The following is a 21,953-nucleotide window of genomic DNA, read 5'->3' on the forward strand; positions in this document are numbered from 1 at the left end:
GGTATTATGATAAATACACTGGAGCCATTTGCCACCACAGCATCCCATTGAATTCAGTACGAATGACACGACGTTCCAAATTAATCGCTCCGTCATGATTGTGTCAATGTTGATGTTGATGTATAAGGGGATGCACTTCATTTTTGATAATGATTGATGAAGTAGAGGAGATGTCGTTCAGGTAGAGATTTTATATATATTTTATATAGATAGAGTAAATTACGGTAATAACGAACTCAAAGGGACCAATATCTTTTGTTCTCTATATCCATAGTTCGTTTTAAGCGTTTCAACTTAAGGTTATCGCAAAACGGCCTGGACCCAAAACAACAATTCGTTATATCCGTCACTTCCTTATAAGCGTGTTCGTTATAAACGTAGTTTACTGTATACATACATTCGAGTATACAGAATATACATGTGTTCATAATACATAGGGGGCGGTCGGGTAGCCTAGTGGTAGCCTGAGTATCTCCTTTGAAGTCATCTTCAGGAAAGCGTTCGCTCGTCACGCCGAAGACCCGGGTTCGATTCCCGACATGGGTACAATGTGTTAAGCCCATTTCTGGTGTCCCCCGCCGTGATATTGCTGGAATATTGCTAAAACCGGCGTAAAACCATACTCACTCACTCACTCAAAATACATAGCTGCAACGGTTCGATTCACCTTTGCGCTGGAGCAGCACAAGGGCCTACAGACCGGACGTCTCTGTGTTCGAGCTCTTTGGCTTTTTCTCTATCGATCCACAATTGGTTGTTGGTTGGTTGGTTTGTTGTTTAATGCCGCACTCAGCAATATTCCAGCTATATGACGGCGGTCTGTAAATAATCGAGTCTGGACCAGACAATCCAGTGATTACTATCATGAGTATCGATGCTCGTAATTGGGATCGATGACATGCATCAACCAAGTCAGCGAGCCTGATCATGACCACCCGATCCCGTTAGTCGCCTCTTACAACAAGCATTGTCACCTATTACGGCAAGCATGGGTTGCTGAAGACCTATTCTACCCCGGGTCTTCACGGGTGTACTCCATTGGGGTAATATTTATGTACTGATAGTGGTAATCCACAACTCTGATTTCATGAGCAACACAACATAGATCTTAACGGTTAGTCTTAAAAATTAGTACATAAAAAATAGAAACAAGCGGCGAATTTACCAGTATTCGACTACATATGCGTGTGGTCGCCTTCACAACCATCTTGTTCCACAAAGCCTTCCATGTCGTAGTATTCTGGAAATCACTCACTCAAGATATAAATATGTTATAACAGTGTCTTGATTCAGTTATATACATCGAGGACGCGCTCGGACGATGCAGTGATTTTGAATTTAGATGTATGCCCAACTTTGATTGGTTGTTTCACGCTCATGCGCTGGAGACATTATGTGACCCAGTTCTATGATTGAGTGAGTATGGTTTTACGCCGCTTTTAGCAATATTCCAGCAATATCACGGCAGGGGAGACCAGAAATGGGCTTCACACATTGTACCCATGTCGGGAATCGAACCCGGGTCTTCGGCGTGACGAGCCAACGCTTTAACCACTAGGCTACCCGACGCCCCTCTATGAGAGATGGAGCCTCCGGATGAAGCGGTGAATGCGTTTAGCATGTTATAACATAATAGAATTGGGATATATAATTCACTTGATTGACTTGCTTCAGGCGCTTTTGAATAAAGAGACAAGAAACTAGAGTCCAGGAGTCTCGTTTGTATACAGTTGGTTGATTTGAATATGATATGGAATCGTGGATGTTGTAAACTTAGGCAAACATATTTCAAATAGCAACCACAGCACACATCTTTTTACCAATATTGTTTACATTATCTGTACCTATTACTACCTAAATACCAGAATTCCAAAATGGCAAGGCAATTGGTAGATGATTATATTGATCAAGAAGAAGAAAACAAGAACTATTGTAAATATATGCCAAACGACGATGTCACTACAGCTGAAACAAGTTTAAAATGTACTAGTGAGTGAGTGAATTGGGTTTCACGCTGCTTTCAATAGTATTTCAGCTATATCACAGCGTGTCCGCTTGACGGGAAGGAAGGCCTTTAGGAGAGCGGGCCTTAGACGTTTACTAATGAGGTGAAAACCTTGAGAATTGGCATGGTGCTGACAAACCTAGAAACATAATTGATGGTATGGCAAAGTGCAATCACGCAAACTGGGCGTAATTGAATTGATGTGAACAAGTTTTTCTAACGTAGCTGTACCCTGAATTCAGGTTGAGATATTGCAAGTCACGCGGCAAGGCCACTAGAGTGATGACTTCACAAAAAAGTCGATATCGGGTCACCTTGACTTATAGTAGATATCGGGTGACTTTGACGTATAGTTGATATCGGGTGACCTTGACGAGGCAGTCAGTAAAGTTTGTTAATTTGCACTGAACATCTATCAGCTATATGACGGCGGCCTGCAACTAATCTGTGCTAGACAATCTGGTGATAAATATTTTAAGATTGGTTGGTCGGTTGGTTTGTTGTTTAACGCCGCACTCAGCAATATTCCAGCTACATGGCGGCGGTCTGTAAATAATTGAGTCTGGACCAGACAATCCAGTGATTGATATCATGAGCATCGATTCACGCAATTGGGATCGATGACATGTATCAACCAAGTCAGCGAGCCTGACAACCCGATCCCGTTAGTCGTCTTTTACGACTTTCATCACTCACTCACTCACCCATTCTAAATTTGTGACTTTCATGACGCAGCTCTAAGTTCTATATCACATTAACCAGGTCACCGATAACAAACTGTCTCACACAGTGCGTCGCTGTGTTGATAAGTTGTATGTTGTCTGGAGCACACCTGTTTATTCAGATGTAAGGTAAGTTTTGTGAAACATTAGTCTGTTGTATAGCATACTAACTATAGGTGCAGTCGTATAGGAGTGGTATTACAACGGTACACATAGACCAGTTACTACCAGTTGTGGTTTACAACTGATTCTAACATGATATTTAAGAATCCTGCATTCTGATTGGTCCGCCAGCGTTAGACCATGATGGTGCAGATGACCGTCGCGGTAAAATTAATATATTCATTCGCAAACCCACTCGTTTGGCAATCTCCGCTACCGATCTTATTTCATTGAAGTTGCTAAATAACGTGCTGCTGTTCCTACATTATCTACAACAAGCGTGGATATGTCTTTCAGGCGAACAATTGACGAACAAATACTTACAGAGTAAATTCAACATCTTCATCACGGCTCGACATTTGGCTTTCCTTCTCATGCGCATTTCTTTTTCGACTAGTCCCTTTAAACGCAAACCTGAGTTCACGATATATAAAGTTGCTCGGTTTGTTTGTTGGTTGGTTTGTTGTTTAACGCCGCACTCAGCAATATTCCAGGTGTATGACGGCGGTCTGTAAATAATCGAGTCTGGACCAGATAATCCAGTGATTGATATCATGAGCATCGATCCACGCAATTGGGATCGATGACATGCATCAACCAAGTCAGTGAGCCTGACCACCCGATCCCGTTTGTGGCCTCTTACGACAAGCATAGTCGCCTTTCACGGCAAGCATGGGTTGCTGAAGACCTATTCTACCCCGGATCTTCACGGGTCGGTCACTTCTCATTGTCATTAGAATTAAAACATGTATTACATTTTTTTTCTTCTGCTTTTTACATAACTATATTATGAACAATAAGTCTAAAAAAGGAAATTTTATTCAGAAAAAGGATTTTCGCCTTGCATACATTCTAAAATTTAACATCCCCAACTGTCATATTGTTAACCTGCATTCATTAAGTAAACCACAATAATGTTCATTGATGCTAACGTTTATATTTGTATAAATGTCTATGTTGATGTTAACGTACGATTCCTCATCTATGTGTTTGTGGTGTCAGAGGAAAGATTTTGCTCATTGTGTTTCTAGTTGTTTTGTTACCGGTGTTGCACTCTCCGTTGGTATTATATCAGAGGACCGTCTCCGTGGTCTAATGGTAGAGCGTCCGCCCGGAGAGCGGAAGGTCCGGGGTTCGATCACCGACCGCGTTATACGAAAAGACGTTAAAAGATGGCACTTGTTGTTACCCTGTCTGGCGCTCGGCATTAAGGGGCTAAAACAGGGACTGGTCGGCTCGGAGTCAGTATACTGTGTCTGAGTGGGGTATTCATGTTAAACTGCGGCATGGTATCTCAGTGAGCTAGTACTTCAAATCGGCATTAGTCCGGACTAGTACAAGCAGCCACACACATACATGCACGTCGCTATATAAGTGCAATAATCTTGGATGCGACGTTAAACCCCATTTCACCTCACCTCACCTATTATATCAGAACTTATCAAAGTATGAAGACAATAAGACTATGACGACTTCGAAAAGATGTTTGTATTCATATATTTATTCGACATAAACCAGTAGTACAAAAGAGTAAAAAACCTGTACATGTCAGCACTTGAGTAATGAAAAAGTCCTTTATTTTTGGCACAGAAACCACTGGTGTCAAACACGGACGCGTCAGTATCTGTCCCTTTCCCAGACCAGGCAACAGCGCTACGTTTATCGAGTGGTATGCCTCTTGCAAGGGACGCGACTCTTCCCATTAATAACTTGCGCTCAGTGCTACTGTCATTGCGGATTTGTTTACTGTCGAAGGTCGGCTTGCTGTTAAATTAACCAGGTCCTGTTAACGTATAGATTGCTTACTATAACTGCCTGGAAGTCTCTTGGGTTAAGGTTTGTTTTATTGTGGTTGTGTGAAAAGTGCGAATGCAAAATTTGTTTGTCAACCAAGTATGATTAAAATCGATATGGCTCAAGACATATCTTTTAGTATCGGAAAATACATATTATGATATTCATGCGTGCCTCTTAGATCCTTTGAGTTAGTTGTATCAGATTTGTCTGTTGTTGTTTAACGAAGCACTCACCAATATTTCACCTAAATGACGGCGGTCTGTAAATAATCGAGTTTGCTCATGTATTGTCATTTTAGCCAATAAGCGGCACTGAACTTAAGTCAAACACGTGTTTTTTCCCGGAAGTATGAGCGAAGAAGGCAAGAAAAGATTACTCCAAATGTAACGTTTTTGACCTGGAATATAGAAACAGAGGCGTCCGTAAAATATTGCCTCGTAGGGGCAAGACACAGACTAAAACTGTAACCCAATTGAAAGCCAATCTGACAATCAAAGAATTTTGTTATATCTCCATCGCTGCACCCTTACTCAAGCCAAACGTAGGGTGAAAGCAGTTTCACATTGTAAATATCTTCTCATCTCAACCAGACCACGGACTTGTAAAGATCCGTGACCAGACTGACATGAACAAAATTATACTATGGTGACACACTGTAATTGGATTTGTCAGTGGCATCATCTATCCCACGGAACAATGATAACCTGGAACTTGCCTCGAAAAGTAAACCAAATGAAAATTAGGTTAACAATCATCCATGAATTCATTTGTTATTTCAGAATGTGGACAGGAATGAGATTTGCGCTTGTGATTTTGTTGGCGGTGTTACATATAGCGAAGACGCAGAAAGTGTCAGCTCTTAATGGCCCACTTCATGGACAACGTCTCTCAGTTCTGGGCAGATCTGTTAACGTATACTATGGAATCCCATATGCAAAGCCCCCTGTAGGCAATCTCCGTTTCAAGCACCCTCAGCCTTCAGAGTCATGGGGACCGGAAGTTAGGGATGCACAAAACCCGACGCCATCTTGCATTCAACCTAAAGATGTTATTAAAAATACTGAGACTCACAGAGAAACTCCTGATGATTATAGTGAAGACTGCCTTCATCTTAACGTGTGGGCGCCAACAGACAGCGATGGCAATCTGGCCGTGATGGTCTGGATCCATGGTGGAGGATTTTATTTTGGATCTACACGACTGCAACTATATGAAGGCAAATACCTTGCAGCAGAAAATAACGTCATCGTTGTATCAATGAATTACAGATTAGGGCCTTTAGGATTCAGCTATCTGGAGCCGTATACCATCCCTGGCAACATGGGCTTGATGGATCAAAGACTTGCCTTAAAGTGGGTGAAAGATAATATTGTCTACTTCGGCGGAGATCCAACCCGCGTGACCATATTTGGAGAAAGTGCTGGTGGTGCCAGCGTGGGTCACCACTTGGCCTCACCTCTGTCACGTGACATGTTTGACAGAGCCATCATGCAAAGTGGCACTCACATTTCTCCATGGGCTTACACCGTACCAAAAACAGCAAAGCGAAAGATGAAGAGGTTTGCTGATCTCCTTGGATGTCCATCATCTTCAACTGATGCAGACATCTATGACTGCTTGAAGACAGCAGATGCCCAAACTATGGCTGATGTTCAGTTCGGTTTGTTTGATGAAGGACTTGCATTCGTCCCAGTTGTGGATGGCTACTTTCTCCCCGATGACCCCACAACTCTTCTATCCAGCGGTTCCATCAAGCAGACCAGTGTATTGCATGGTTTTACTAAAGATGAGGCAGCACTGTTTTCGGCAGTATTGTTACAGCAGATGAGAAATGTATCTACCTTACCGGAAACACTGACTTTAAGTCGCCAAGAGTATGATAGTCTTCTTTCAGTTGAATTTGCAAATGAAGAAAGTAAACAAATCAAAGAACCACTTCGATTGTTTTATGAAAGTCAGAAAGCCCCTCTAAAAGACATACACTATCTTGATGTAGTGAATCGCTTGCGTACGGATAGGGGAATGAAGTGTCCTCATCTTGAGTTTGACAGATTGTACTCTCCTGCTAACCCTACCTATGTGTACAGTTTTAATCACCGACTATCAATTAGCCCGTATCCTCAATGGATAGGAGCAGCCCACTGGTACGAGCTTGACTTTGTGTTTGGTTTGGTCCTTGACGAGTCTCTGGGCTGTACACAGGAGGAAGTGGAACTCAGCAGGACCATCATGACCTACTGGACCAACTTTGCCAAGTCAGGGTGAGTGAGTGAAGGAGAGAGGGAAAGCCTCTGTGTAGTTATCCATTCTGGAACGTTCCCAATTCTTCATACATGTGGTACTTACAGGTTATTATTTGTAATGTGTTACGTAATCCACTACTGTCATAAGCTACTATTTTGGAAACACAATTCCAAATTTCTGTCGTCCATATACTTTCTATCTGTATCCCACCATCATGATATTGCTGGATTGTTGCTAAAGGTGGCGTGAAACAATACTCACTCGCTCATTTTTAAATGATGAAAAAACATTCTAGGCTGTCCCAAGTTGTGATATCTATTTGCAGTGACCCCAATGCTCCGGTCCCAGTGAAGGTAGACTGGCCGGCCTCTGACAACACTGATCTCACCTACATGACCCTTGACGTGGGCAACAACTTAGCAGCAGGACACGGGGTAGTCCATCACGAATGTGTCTTCATCAACGGCATTCTGCCAAAGATTACTGCAGGTACTGTTTATGATGGAATATTGAATACGATATGATTATTTTATTTATGTCATTTTTTTACATTAATTTTACACATATCGTGTGGTCGGGGAGTGACTTAAACACTACTTTCTGTTGCCAAGTCCAAGTAAACACTACCCAAATAGATCGATATCAAAGGAAGTAACATTTTGCAGTTTCCAATGCAGGTCAAGTCTCCCTTTAACATTATTCACATTCAACGAACCACTCAAAGCTGCCCTTCTCTCCTGATCAGTACATGCAACCCACCCTATTGTTCGACCAATGCTAAAAATAGGATATAACTTGATGCATACTTTTTTGTTCTAATACAGTCATTGCTTCATATTGGAATTTTCTTTTTAAAAAATCATTTAACTGCCTCTGCATTTAACCACCCTGTGATCATACCAGAACTAGCCGAAAACTCGACCTGCGACAATTCTTACTACGAAGCATCCATAATGGTTGTAGTGTGAGCTTGAGGACGACTACAAGCACAAAGAACGCCCCACACATCAACTGGTAAAAATAGCTATAATGTATGTTAGCTTCAACCAATGAAAATGTGTAATGTGGGATTCTTTAAACATTAAGGGGCGGTCGGGTAGCCTAGTGGTTAAAGCGCTCGCTCGTCACGCTGAAGACCCGGGTTCGATACCCGACATGGGTACAATGTGTGAAGCCCATTTCAGGTGTCTCCCGCCGTGATGTTGCTGGAATATTGCTAAAAGCGGCGTAAAACCATACTCACTCACTCACTTTAACATTGAGCTTCGAATCCAAGACAAGCACTGATTATGCAACTTTGTTTGTCATCATCATATCCAAACAGGTTGGTTTCATTAAAGCGGTGAAACGTCTTGGTCCCGCATCACATCATGACATGACTGAAATACTGACCACAGTGGCGACACATACAAATTGGCTTCACTGAAGCGGTAAACATCTTGGACCCGCATCACATCATGACATGACTCAAATACTGACCACAGTGGCGACCCATAAAATTGGCTTCACTGAAGCGGTAAACATCTTGGACCCGCATCACATCATGACATGACTGAAATACTGACCACAGTGACAACACATGCAAATAGGCTTCACTGAAGCGGTGAATGTCTTGGACCCGCATCACATCATACCGTGACTCAAATACTGACCACAGTGACAACACATGCAAATTGGCTTCACTGAAGCGATGAATGTCTTGGACCCGCATCACATCATGCCGTGACTGAAATACTGACCACAGTGGCAACACATGCAAATTGGCTTCACTGAAGCGATGAATGTCTTGGACCCGCATCACATCATGCCGTGACTGAAATACTGACCACAGTGGCAACACATACAAATTGGCTTCACTGAAGCGGTAAACGTCTTGGACCCGCATCACATCATGACATGACTAAAATACTGATCACAGTGACAACACATGCAAATTGGCTTCACTGAAGCGATGAATGTCTTGGACCCGCATCACATCATGCCGTGACTGAAATACTGACCACAGTGGCAACACATGCAAATTGGCTTCACTAAAGCGGTGAACGTCTTGGACCCGCATCACATCATGGCATGACTGAAATACTGACCACAGCGGTGACACACACACTCCACTCACTAAAGAGGTGAACGTCAAGGATGGAACATATCAGTATAGACATGATAATTCAAAAAGGGGGCACGGGTGGCCCAGTCGTCTAAGGCGCCGCGATTCGCTGTGCAGAGTTGCGTCCCCTGGACGCGCCAGAAACCTATGATTGTGGGTTCGAATCACGGTTCACCCCGATTATGTTTCTAGGTTTGTCAGCACCATACCCGTGCTCGTGGGTTTCACCGAAGTGGTAAACGTCTGAGACCTGCATCACTTCGGGCTTTCCTCCCACATTAAGCTGACACGCCGTGATATAACTGGAATACTGTTAAAAGTGGCGTTAAACCCAACTCACTCACTCACTGATAATTCAAATCAGCATGAAGATACTTTAACGTGTGAGACCTGCATCACCGTATGCTTTCCTCCACGTGAATCTGACACGCCATGATATAACTGAAATACTGTTCAAAGCGGCGTTGGGCCCAACTCATTCACTCAGCAACTAGCAACTAGCATTGTAGCTAAATGGTGTATCTTTGGGAAATATACTGAAGTGCAGTCAGGGAAATAATGAATCAAATTATTGCGTTTCAGATCCACTGGAAGGGCAGGAGTACTGCAGAAAAGGATGAAAGGAGAGCATTATAATAATCAGACACAATTAAATACATAAATATCATTATTTTTTTGGCTTAACGCTGCTTTGATCTGTTAATCAGTCATATCACCAAGTGTCAGCGCAGAGGGGCAAAAAAGTCCCATGTTGCCCAGGGCAGGGGTAGTCCTCACTCATGTAGGACGCCACACCGCATAGCTATTGTGATGCCTGTGAATGCTTAGCCCCCCGTATACAACAATCACCCCAACTACAGTCCTGTACACCTGTCAATGCCATCATGGAATAAACGATTTGTCTGCATTATGTTCTATGTTAAATCTTACTTAGCATACAGTGTCATGTGATTGCATGTACGAGAAGTCTCATGGTACATGCGATGGAAATGTCCATATGTCTACCATAAAATTTTGAAAGCTTTACTGAGGCCTTGAATGTTGTAACCTTGATCAAACAACTTCTGAGTAAGCGTCGTATAATGCTCTTTTAAAATCTTGTGAGAAAGAGCATGCCCGCTGGTACCTAAGGAATTGTGAAATGTAGACACGAAAGGTTGGTGCTGCAGGAACTTTCCTCAACATTAAGGGACGTTGACTATTGGAAAGTTGAAGTCATGCCTCTTGTCATAAGGTCTTGTTGAGAGCGTGTTGTCACCCTGAATTTTTATGCATAGATCTAAATGTGAAACGGATGAAGCAGTCTCTCTGGTCTCCTTAATTTCTAGTTCAGCTTGGTAAATAAGTGGAAGGGAATTGGCTTTTTGATGATTATTGAACGAAATCAGATCATCGTATAGTGGAGGGTCAGTTAAACTTCATGGGCAAATTGCCTTCTTTTGACTTTGCCAATCTGAGCTGAATTTCTGATTCATATGCATAATCAAAAAGATCAGCAAGAAGGGGAGCAGAATTGGTGCCCATAGGGAAGCTTACTTCTTGCCCAAATGTCTCTCCACAAACTTTTAAACTTTTACATAGATGTCATCAATGAGGAAGTCCAGCATTTATCATAGTGTTTTCTCAGTAAACTCAGTAAAATTTTTGATAAATGCCCTGAACCTCAGAAGATAGATATGTAACTGTAGGGTCCATGGTCACCACGTTTTGTGACAGCAGAAATTAAGGAACGAAGTTTTCCCTTAAGTTTGTCATGTCGGATTGTTGTTTACGAAGTTGAAAAATCAAATGTTTTTACTGAATTGAACCTAGTTCTTTTGTACAATTGTAAAACGTCAAGCATATACTTTGAGTTCTACAAAACTACAGTGGTGATTGCAAAAGTCAGTGATTATTATATAAATTCACCCAGCGGCGACAGTGGTCAAGCTTCCGAGATAGACAGGGATGATGAGCGACCTCACATGAAAGCTGGTTCCGATGTGGATGAAAATGCTTGAGAGATACGTAAACACGCTATTGTCCTCTTTATATACAACCTACCCATCCACTCAAAAGTTTGACACAGTGCCCTCACTTGTCCATCGGCACTAGAACATTAAAGAAGTTTTCATAACATGCCATCACCGTACACGGTATACCGAACTGAAAGGTTACACACCACACAAGCATCTAAATATAGTAATTACCCGACGACTGAGCACTGTGCAAACACAATACAATGAGCGTCGTCTACCGAATCCAAACAGAAACAATGCAACACAGCTACAATCACTGTTAAACAACAAAAGACACTGCCACATATAACACATGACACTACCCAATATTCAGAACAATGCAAAGTACCCAAGACACACGCTTCACATGACACCACATAGTATATTCAGAACAAGGCATAGTGCACAAGAGACACACACACATCACATGATACAACGTATCAGACTGGCTTGAAACAGTCTTGCCTCTTTTCGTTAATTAGCAGTCATTAACGTTCCTTCTCACGACCTCTCTCATGGACGAGGGCTGGTCAAAAACGTTCTAAGCCTAACAAACAAAACCAACAATTGTGAAAATATTTTCATTTTTATTTTTCAACATAATCATAAACTCTAAACATGAATCAGGCAAATGCTTCAAGGGCTGATAGTGAATATTATCAGCTCCCGTTGCAGTTTCGTGCGCTTGACCTAGAGCAGTATTTAACTCATGGAGCGAAAATACCTCATTATAATCTTCTCCATTTTGAGGAGTAAAATCAACCCTCTTTTTTCCTGTTGTTTCTGATATTTTTGAAACTTAGGATCATAGTTTGACGATAAAGAGTGTTTGGTCAGCGTTTCGCCTAATTTATTGGCAATGTCCGATTTATCTGTTAAAAGATGCTCACCTTCCTTGAGACATAGTTCCTCGGAGACTTACACTTATTTTGTTTGAATGAGCGGCGTGTCTTGGCATTTGTGATTTTAACATATTTGAGTTGTGGACAGTTGGATGTCGGCGGAAATATTTCTCTGCGTTTTTCCTGCACTTTCTAGCCTGTTTGCACTCTTTATCAAACCATGGTTTTCGAATGTATGGATTTTCAGAGGACTTAGGGATGGTTATATCAGCAATTCCATTCAGCTTATCCGAAAACGATTGGATTGGGTCGGTAACAGTCCTGAACATATCAGGCGTAATATAATCTGTCTGTACAGAGTTCCTGAAAGGAAGGCCAGTTGGCCTTGGTAAAATAGGTGGAACATCAGATGGATTATTTGCTGTTAAGTTCAAGTAGCAGGATGTAAAAAGGTATTTGATCCATCATTGAAAATGCATTAATTGTTATCAGAAATAAAATCTTCAAGTACGTTAACACTTCCCCATAATGGGTTATGTCCGTTCAAGTCACCCATGATCATTAGGGAGCTTATCATATAAGGATTGAAGATCTGATCCCTGAAGCACAGAGGAGGGAAAAATATACAGTGAACACAGAGTAAAAGGTTATGTGTAAAGTTAGTCTGACTGTAACAGCTTGAAGATGAGTTTGAAGTGAAACAGGGCTGTGGATCACTCCCTGCTTCACAAAAAGAGTAGATCCTCCAGTAGCTTTAACACCTGGTGGAGAAAATATATGATAGGAACTGTGCGGCGCAAATCAAAGGTGTCAGACTGTTTGAGATACGTCTCTTGAAGACATATTGCTGAAGGCATAAAATCTTGAATTAAAAGATGTAACTCGTAAAAATTGGTCCGGAGACCTCTGTCATTCCAATGAACTAGTGGAGTGGAACTGTTCATGTTACGGGTGGGTGAACAGGAGATCTATTTCTCCCATTTCGCGGCGACTTACTTCTGTTGCGCCCTTGAGAATGTGAAGAGACATCCAAGGTTTGATACCGATTATATATTTGAATAGGGTCATCCTGACCCTTTGGTACACGATCTGATTTTTTGGCATAGTCAACGTTTTTGTTTGCACTTTTAACAGGGGCTGGTTTTAGAGCTGTTTCTGGCTTTGGTGTCAATGTTGGCTTCGGTGCCGTTGCCTTGTGAGTTGATACTGGAGCTGATGGTGATTTATCACCTATTTTGGAAGATGAACAGGATTGTACAAAAGAAAAGTTTGCTGTTGAGACCCAAGTAATATCTGTCTGGCATTCAACAGACATGACAGATTTGGCAGGGATGCATGTCACAGCAGCTGAGTATGACACTGTTGAGGTTGGAGAAACAGAAGACATGATCAAACGCTTTGCTTCGGGGAAGGTGATATTCCTTTCATGTTTCACTTTCACAATCTGAGGTTGAATTTTGAATTTTGGACATGGCTTCGAAGAAGCCACATGGTCACCTGAACAGTTTGTGCAATGAGTTTTTATTGTACATTTTGAATCAGAATTGAGGTCATCTTCACCACATTGATGACATATCTTGCGATGGTTGCAAGATTGTGCACCGTGCCCGAACTGCTGGCATTTTTAACATCGAAGCGGGTTTGGAATGTATTGATCCACTTCGATGTTAAATTTAGAGTTTTCTGAGCTGACATCAAAACTTGAGTAGATACTAAATGTTTGGCAGCTAGTAAAGTTGTTGATTGTTTGGCAGTTTTACACTCAATCAGCAGCAATCCTGACCTTATCTTTTTGACATCCTTGGTATCTCCAACAATGCCATAAAGTGCCTAGAAATGGCAAAAAGATCCAATTTCAAAGGTGTACAGAACCACTAAATATCTAAACCAACTACCAGAGGAACACTTCAGGATGGCAGTCTCCTCATCCGAGGAATCTTCCAAAGAACGTTTCGTTTTTTTGGGTTGTGCCATTTTGAGTTTGTATATGGTTCACCATCCCAGCTCCCCACTCACCACGGAGTATCACAGGGAAAATGCTATAAGCCAGTGGATCTCCAACTGGCAGCACCAAGGATTCATGAATGGTACACTCAAGCAGACGAATTAAATATAATTAATTAGCCTACCAGACTGGCCCATGAGCCACCGCCTTCTGGGCATACGACTCTGGGCATGTGAATGATTTTTCAGTCAAAAATTCAAATTCATACGGGCTGCCCAAATTTGTCACCTTGTACGACAAGCAATGGGGTGCTGAGGACACATTCTACCCCGGGTCCACACGGTGGAAGAGTGATTAGCGTTACCCTGGACTTATCACGGGGAGGTGCTCTTCACGAGTGCCCACTGACTAAAGGTGTGGTTTTATTCAACTGTCGATAATGAGTGTCACTTCATGAAGCGTTATATTTGTAGCTTAATTATTCGGCGTCACAACGGTTAAACCTCACCGTACCCTCACCCCGATTGTTGGTAACCCTACATTTTTGGTTATAGTCTGTCTCACTAAAGAGGACATGTGCAGGTAAACAAGTCTCAGGGTGAACACTGCTCGCTTAGTGTCTAGTCATTTCTGAAGACATTCATATGTAGATTAGTAATTAACAATGAGTATTAAATGTCAGTCAATATTTGTTAATTATAATTCTGTTTGTATAGTTTTTGTTTGTTTGATTAAATGTTCGTTTATTTAACGCAGCGCGAGTCTGGACCAGACAATCTAGTGATTGATATCATGAGCATCGATCCACGCAACTGTGTTTCGATGACATGCATCAACCAAGTCAGCGAGCCTGACCACCCGATCCCGTTAGTCGCATATTATGACAAACATAGTCGACTTTTACGGCGAACAAGGTTTTTTAGGACGTTTTCTAACATGGGTCGTCCACCACATGTGTTGTGTATATATATAAATGTATAAACTTGTACCTCATATTCTGCAACAGAATCTAGTTAACCCCCATTTTCTCCCAATTTAAAATGTCTGACTGTAATTTTACCCAGAACAATGGCTGAGGGCAAGTGAGGTGTTCGTGAGTGATAGTGGTAAAAGTCTAAACACAAACAGCACTTCGGTCTTTCCTCCCACGACGTAAATAAAATACTGTAAAGCCACACTCACTCAGCTGAACAGACATTCAGGACGCAGCAATAACCAAGATTGTTGATGTGTCACTTGATAGGTCATCTCTCACCCCGTAAAACAGCACGTCGCCGTGTACACAGCGAATGTAGTCTAGAGCACATCCGTAGAGTCAGGTCGAAGGTAAGTGTTTAATGAAACATGACATCCTGTTATACATCAAATATCATTTTGTACGACTGTTCTAAATATGGATAATGATCTATAGCAGGGTTGTTACTCTAGACCATATCAGTTTGTCTGCATGCACACAAATAGGCCTGTAAATACCTATCCTTACCCTCATGACATGTACCTCATGATACTCGGGGGGTTCAACGGTACATGTAGACCAACTACTACTAGTGCAGTCTTGAACACACCCGTAGAGTCAGGTATAAGGTAAGTGTGTGACTCACTGACTCACTGACTCACTCACCACACTAAATGTATTTAGTTGTAAACAGACTTTCATCACTCACTCACCCACTCTAAATTTATTAAGTTGTACACAGACTTTCATGACGCAGCTATAAGTTCTATATCACATTAACCAGGTCACCGCTAACAAACTGTCTCACACAATGCATCGCTGTGTAGATAAAATGTGTGTGTGAGCACACCTGTATAGTCAGATGTCAGGTAAGTTTTGTGAAACATAAGTCTGTTGTATAGCATACTAACTATAGGTGCAGACGTATAGCAGTGGTATTACTGTAGACCATATCAGTGTCTCTTTAAGGACTGATGCTGCATATGCCCTCATACAAAGCCTGTAAATTACCTACCCTTACCTGGAGACCGTCATGTGGTTTTCAAGTGATTGTGCAACTTTGACACTTTCGCTTATGTTTAATTTATTTGATTTATTTGTTTGTGGTTTAAAGCCGAACTCAGCTATATTACAGCTATATGACGGCGTTCTGTAAATAATCGAGTCTGACCTAGACAATCCAGTGATTTACATTATGAGTATCGATCCACGCAATTGGGATACGAGGATATGCATCAACCAAGTCAGCGAGCCTGACCACCCGATCCCGTTCGTCACCTCTTACGACAATCATAGTCACCTTTTAGGGCAGGCGTAGGTTACCTTTTCTACCCCGGATCTTCACAGGTCTAATTTATTTGAATTGGGGGCTGATGTTTGTGTTCGTGTCAACGTTACCTCATATATATGTTAGAAATACACCTCCGTGCGCCGAGTGCGCACTAAACCATTGACCGGGGCAATAAGCATGCTTTAGGGTTTGGATTTGGTGCATCATAAATATACACATTATTGTCTATTATATACTGAACAGCATTGAAAACGCACCAGCAATAAATCTTGAAATATTACAAAAACAACTTGAGCAATGACTGATTTTAATTAGAACAGACATAGACGGATTATTACGAAAGACGACAAAGGAAACAGAAATACCACACAGTAATCACATTTACGTCATCAGTGTAAGGAAGACACATAGGGTTAAAATGAAAAGTCAATATCTGGTATGTCTGCCATTGGCAGCAACAGAGGCCATGCTACGTCTATGCTATCGAATAGGTACTGTGTTAAAACACGTGCTGTGTGCGCTCTTGCATTATCTTGCTGGAAGGTGTGCATATCCTGGTGCTGATGAAAGAATGGGATGACGTGATTTGCCGATATGTTATTCCTGTGGTAAAGGGCATTAACTCCCACCATGACACTCCCACCCCCCAATCGATCTGTCTGTACAATGCAGTCATTGTGGTGACGTTCTCCACGTCGACGCCACACTCGCAGTCGACCGTCAGCATTCCGTAAATGAAAACGGGACTCATCAGAGAACATCACACCATGCCACTGCCGCAATCTCCAATGACGATGCCTTTTGGCCCAACGTCAGACGTTCATTTCGATGTCGATCAGTGAGCATGGGTCCAACATATGGACATCGAGCATGTAGCCCTGCTGAGCGTCGACGTACGGTGTCAGCCCTGATCAAACCCCGTCGGCCTTGTACGGTTGCTGCAGTCCTGGTAGCCGGAAGTGTACGATCACGAAGATGTGCCAATTTATTACAGTCGGAAAACTTGACCAACAGATACTTAGAACCCATAATTATTGTAGCATTCAGTAACCTTAACACGTCTTGACTGTTGGCGCTCCTCTATTATGTACTGTCATGTCAACGTGTATGTACATAAGGTGCCCTTCTCGTTGTAGTTAGATTGAACCCCATCCGTTATCTTGTTAACCTACTCACTTTAAATGCGCATCTGTAATGTCCAAGTCGATGTGTTAACGTTGTCTATATGCATAAAATGAGTATCTTTATGCTTGGTATCCAACTGATGTGCTCATCTATGTGTTTTCAAAACCTTCCATATTTTCACTTGTACCATATGTTCCCGTGTTACCTCAATAACAATGAACAATTGACTTTCCTGTGCATGTGTTCGTGACGGGTGCTACTGGTGGGGCAGGATAAGCTCCCCATCACTTTTTGATACTGTTTGGGTTTCAGTTTGAATATCTGCTTTTAGTGATCCATCTCCATTCATCCATTCATATACTTTTCACCCTTATGTTTTGCGTTTACACCCAATGCAATCGTCACTGTACATGCTATTACATTCGTGTGATGAAAGAGGAACAAATCCGTTTATTGCATATTTGCTGCTGTTTGTTTAAATGTTTACAACATGTGGTTCCTAATTCTCTGAAGACATGTTTTAGTCCACATTGGTACAATGTCACACTTGAAGAAGTCGTTTAAATTTGCAGTTTTCAAACGAAAACTATCGTTTGATGTCATAAATAGCAGTTTGAGGTCATGATTACAATCAAATAATTCCATTTGTGGTACCTTATTCGGGACTAAAAATTAGAGTAAATGCAGAACATGATTTTGAGTGAAGTTGTGGCGTCATGGTACTCGACACTTCACATTCCTCACGCCTGCTGACAATGCCTCGAGCTCCGATAGAGCTGGCTCAAAGTTGAGTGTTTCGACTCACACCTGAGAAAATATAAGCATTAAATCGTCGATATGTGGAAAGAACTGATCACTGTGTTTTCCACATCTACCAACTTCATGAGACAGGTCGTTTATAAAGAACGAAAGAATATACGACTTAAAAAGGCAACCAAGTTTAAAGCCAAAGCTTTAAAGGTAACGGACTAATGTACTTTAACATTTCAAGTATCTTTCCATCTAAACCAGGCTGACCTAAACACAATCAAAGGTTTTGGTGATACCCTGTAATCTGTGATGCTAGCATCACATGCCCTGTGTAAAGGAACAATGATAAACTGGAACCATGAATCACGAAGTGAACCAGAGTGAAATTAGATGACCAAAAGTGGTATCAATGAACCGTTATGTTCTTTCAGAATGTGGACAGGAATGAGGTTTCATTATCTCACATAAGACCATAGAAGAAGATTGGTTGGTTGGTTTGCTTTTTAACGCCGCACCCAGCAATGTTCCGGCTATATGACGGCGGTCTGTAAATAATCGAGTCTGGGCCAGACAATCCAGTGATTAATATTATGAGCATCGATCCATGCAATTGGAATACGATGACATGCATCTACCAAGTCGAGCGAGCCTTACCACCCGATCCCATTAGTCGACTTTTACGACAAGTATAGTCGCCTTTAACGGCAAGCATGGGTTGCTGAAGACCTATTCTACCCTGGATCTTCACAGGTCCATAGAAGACACACCTTAACTTTTAAGAAGTTTCCAATCTCAATTACACTGACATAAAAAATGAGTTTTTTGTGATACTAAAATTGGGTGATTAAAAGTGTATCTATGAAACCATTGCATTGTTTCAGAATGTTGACAGTTATGAGACTTCTTCTTGTGACTTTGTTGGTGTGTTACATATTGCGAGGGCGCAGAAAGTGTCAACTCTAAATGGCCCACTTCTTGGACAACGTCTAACAGTGCTGGGCAGGTCTCTTGACGTATTCTATGGAATTACATACTGTAAGCCCCCTGTAGGCGATCTCCGCTTCAAGTACCCTCAACCTTCAGAGTCATAGGGACCGGAAGTCAGGGATGCACAGAAACCGACGCCATCTTGCATTCAACCTAAAGATGTTTATAGTTCTGCCGATACTAACTGAGATACTCCTGATGATTACAGTGGAGACTGCCCTTATCTTACAGTGTGGGCGCCAACAGAAAATCGCGGTAATCTGGCCGTGATGGTCTGGATCCATGGTGGGGGATTTTATATGGGATCCACACGACTGCAACTGTATGAAGGCAAATACCTTGCAACAGAAAATGACGTCATCGTTGTATCAATGAATTACAGATTGGGGCCTTTACGATTCATCTACCTGGGACCAGATACCATACCTGGCAACATGGGCTTGATGGATCAAAGACTGGCCTTAGAGTGGGTGAAAGATAACATTGCCAACTTTAGTGGAGATCCAAACCGCGTGACCATATTTCGAGAAAGTGCTGGTGGTGATAGCGTTGGTCATCATTTGGCCTCACCTCTGTCATGTGACTTGTTTGAAAGAGCCATCATGCAGAGTGGGGCCCTTAATTGCCCATGGGCTTACACTGTGCCCAAAACAGCAATGAAGAGGTTTGCTGATCTAACAACAATAGCATACATAAGTGGGATAACATTGGTAGGTGTGACAACAAAGGGATGGTGCTGTCACAACACGATGTATGCTATTGTTGTTACTGTTTATCCTCCACCTACTATATATATTCTGCACTAAGTCCCTCATTCAGTCTTGCTTGGCAACGGTATAAGGATCTATACCGAAACGTCGCTTTTCACAGTATTAAAGAAGTTGTTATCCATAAGAATTGTGTCTATCTTGTCTGTATTAATTTTGCCCCGACGTGACGTAATAACGAAAGTACCACTATCATTGCACACTCATAAAATGCCCAGGTCAGTTTGATCTTTCTTCAACTACATGTATTAAAAAGTTGTTTCCGAAGCAAAGGAACTCAAAATAAGTCAAATTAATTTGAAGACTGGTACCAAGGTAGAAAATGTTAAAGATTAGTGAAAAACATTTTTTATTTATTTTTTTTCAGCCCGCCAGCTTCCTTGCGGTTGAGGTTGGAGATGACAAACACTTAAAATAATATAGATGGCCTAACGACTAACGAACATGAAGATAATTTCTAGTCAACACCAAAACTCTATCTAATAAGTGTTTACTGTGTGAGTATTGATAACTGATGAGCACAGTCGGTAAAACAATCGGTATCAGCGAGGAACAACTGTATTATTAAAACTGTAGCTAATAAAAAAGTGAGGAATTAATTTAAACCAATACAGAGATATGTCTGTCTTAATTACAATTATCCATATGTTTATACGTTTTCCGTCAACTTTACAGAAAATGGCACTTTCAAAATCCGTTCAGCGCCATGAAATATTTGGAAGCGGACGTGATATAGTAATCGCAGTCGCACGTTCAACTTTAAACACCCTATATGATCTTAATTTTGAAAATGAAGTTGAAAGAATAATTGGTTTGCTACGGAAATCCTTAGATCATCCCAAATGCGGGTCTGCAGTGGCAAACGCTGTTTGTCGCGTTCTGGCATATTGGAAAAAAATAAACGACCTGTTCTCAAATATTTCGAAAAAAATGGACTTCATCAAGACAATATGCTCCAACTTGTTCGTTCTGTTTTGATTCAAACTGGGCAGTATTAAAATTTATAAAGTTTTGTGTTTAATGTTTTAGATGGGGAAAAGACGCCAGGCCCTGGAGTGTGCCGTTGCGGCCGTTACGGGGCAGGGTCTGTCTTTCAGGTCAGCATCAAAACTTTACAAAGAACCTGCCATGACCATTAGTGATCATGTTCGTAGGAAATCGGAGGGAGGTAGTCTTGGGCGCCCATCAGTGCTGACGGCAGCAATTGAAGATGAAAAAAAATGCTCCAGAGCGCGTGGGAAACACCCGAGATAATGTAACTGTGCTGACATGCATAAATGCAACCGGTGACATCATTCCCCCTTTGGCCATAGTGAAGGGGAAGACGCCAAAATGCCTGAACGCATATAATACTCCGGCTGGAGTGCCCGGCACGGCCTATACATACCAGAATCGTGCATGGATGGAGGACACTCTGGGTGTGGACCAGAGAGGCCTCAACTTATCGACTGGACAGCCACAGTTCACACGAAACGCTTGGGCTTCTTGAGAAGGCAAAAGCAAATGATTTAACCATCTTAGCCTTTCATCCTCACACGACTCAGTGGCTGTGTCCTCTGGACAAGTCAGTCTTTGGTCCAACAAGCTGGGAGTGGAACAGGGTGTGTAGTGAGTTTATGGTGCAAAGCCCGAACAACTAAATGGGAATGGCCCCGTTTGTTCAAGGAAGCCTACGGTAAGGCGTTCACACCCTCAAATGTGTGCAGTGGGTTTCGCAAATGTGGACTATTCCCCGTAAATAGAAAAGCAATTCCAGATCAGGCATTTGCCCCCAGCAAACCCTTTGACGTTAGATTTGATTCTTCCAGAAAAGTGGGGGTTGTTGATATTCGTGCTGTTGCTGTTGCTGACACCCTGGTAAATACAGATAGTTCAGTTATCACACATGATGCCGGAGTGTCTGCTACACCAATGACATCAGTGGTTCCTTCTACATCTGAAGCAGTATTACCTGAGGGTGCACCTCTCCTGTCTCCCACTGACTTTATTTTTAGCTGTGTTGACAGGTAATACCCCCTATTCTTTGGACAAATCTAGGAACATAGTAGTGGAACTAGCCACGGTCTCTGAAGCTGTTGCAATGGATGCTATTAAGTCTGAGTTTTCCCTTCCTGCTCCTGTAGTTAGTTCAAAAGTACAAAATCAAATCAATGGAAGCTGACCTCCCACCGCATACTTACAAGTGATGAGATCATTAAGATGAAGGTAGATAAAAAGAGACGAGAAAGAAAAGCAAGAAAGAGAAAAACAAGCGCGTATG

The 21,953-nt window shown here is 42.0% G+C and overlaps 2 protein-coding genes and 1 pseudogene across 4 annotated transcripts in view; all 3 read left to right on the plus strand.

The window, feature by feature from the left end:
* The first annotated feature begins 2,806 nt into the window (after positions 1 to 2,806).
* LOC139460632 (cholinesterase-like) lies at positions 2,807 to 9,883 on the plus strand. 3 transcript variants are annotated; one of them, XM_071242096.1, is made up of 4 exons: positions 2,807 to 2,851; positions 5,466 to 6,947; positions 7,256 to 7,419; positions 9,617 to 9,883. In XM_071242096.1, the coding sequence occupies exons 1-4, from the start codon at positions 2,820 to 2,822 to the stop codon at positions 9,652 to 9,654; spliced, it is 1,716 nt and encodes a 571-aa protein (XP_071098197.1). In that variant the 5' UTR covers positions 2,807 to 2,819; the 3' UTR covers positions 9,655 to 9,883. The 3 variants fall into 3 exon arrangements, with proteins under 3 accessions (XP_071098197.1, XP_071098199.1, XP_071098198.1); XM_071242098.1 differs by having other exon boundaries at positions 2,844 to 2,856; XM_071242097.1 differs by lacking the exon at positions 2,807 to 2,851 and adding an exon at positions 4,637 to 4,725.
* Positions 9,884 to 15,080: 5,197 nt separating this feature from the next.
* LOC139460634 (C-type lectin domain family 4 member M-like) overlaps positions 15,081 to 21,953 on the plus strand; it is a 32,188-nt gene continuing 25,315 nt past the window's right edge. Inside the window, exon 1 of the mRNA XM_071242101.1 lies at positions 15,081 to 15,144. The gene's annotated coding sequence lies outside the window, so the exon portion shown is untranslated. The remainder of the gene's footprint in view (positions 15,145 to 21,953) is intronic.
* On the plus strand, positions 18,372 to 21,182 carry LOC139460303 (cholinesterase-like; annotated as a pseudogene).

The sequence above is a fragment of the Haliotis cracherodii genome, unplaced genomic scaffold (assembly GCF_022045235.1).
Source record: "Haliotis cracherodii isolate W230 unplaced genomic scaffold, xgHalCrac1.p SCAF_14, whole genome shotgun sequence".
Taxonomy (NCBI): Eukaryota; Metazoa; Mollusca; class Gastropoda; order Lepetellida; family Haliotidae; genus Haliotis; species Haliotis cracherodii.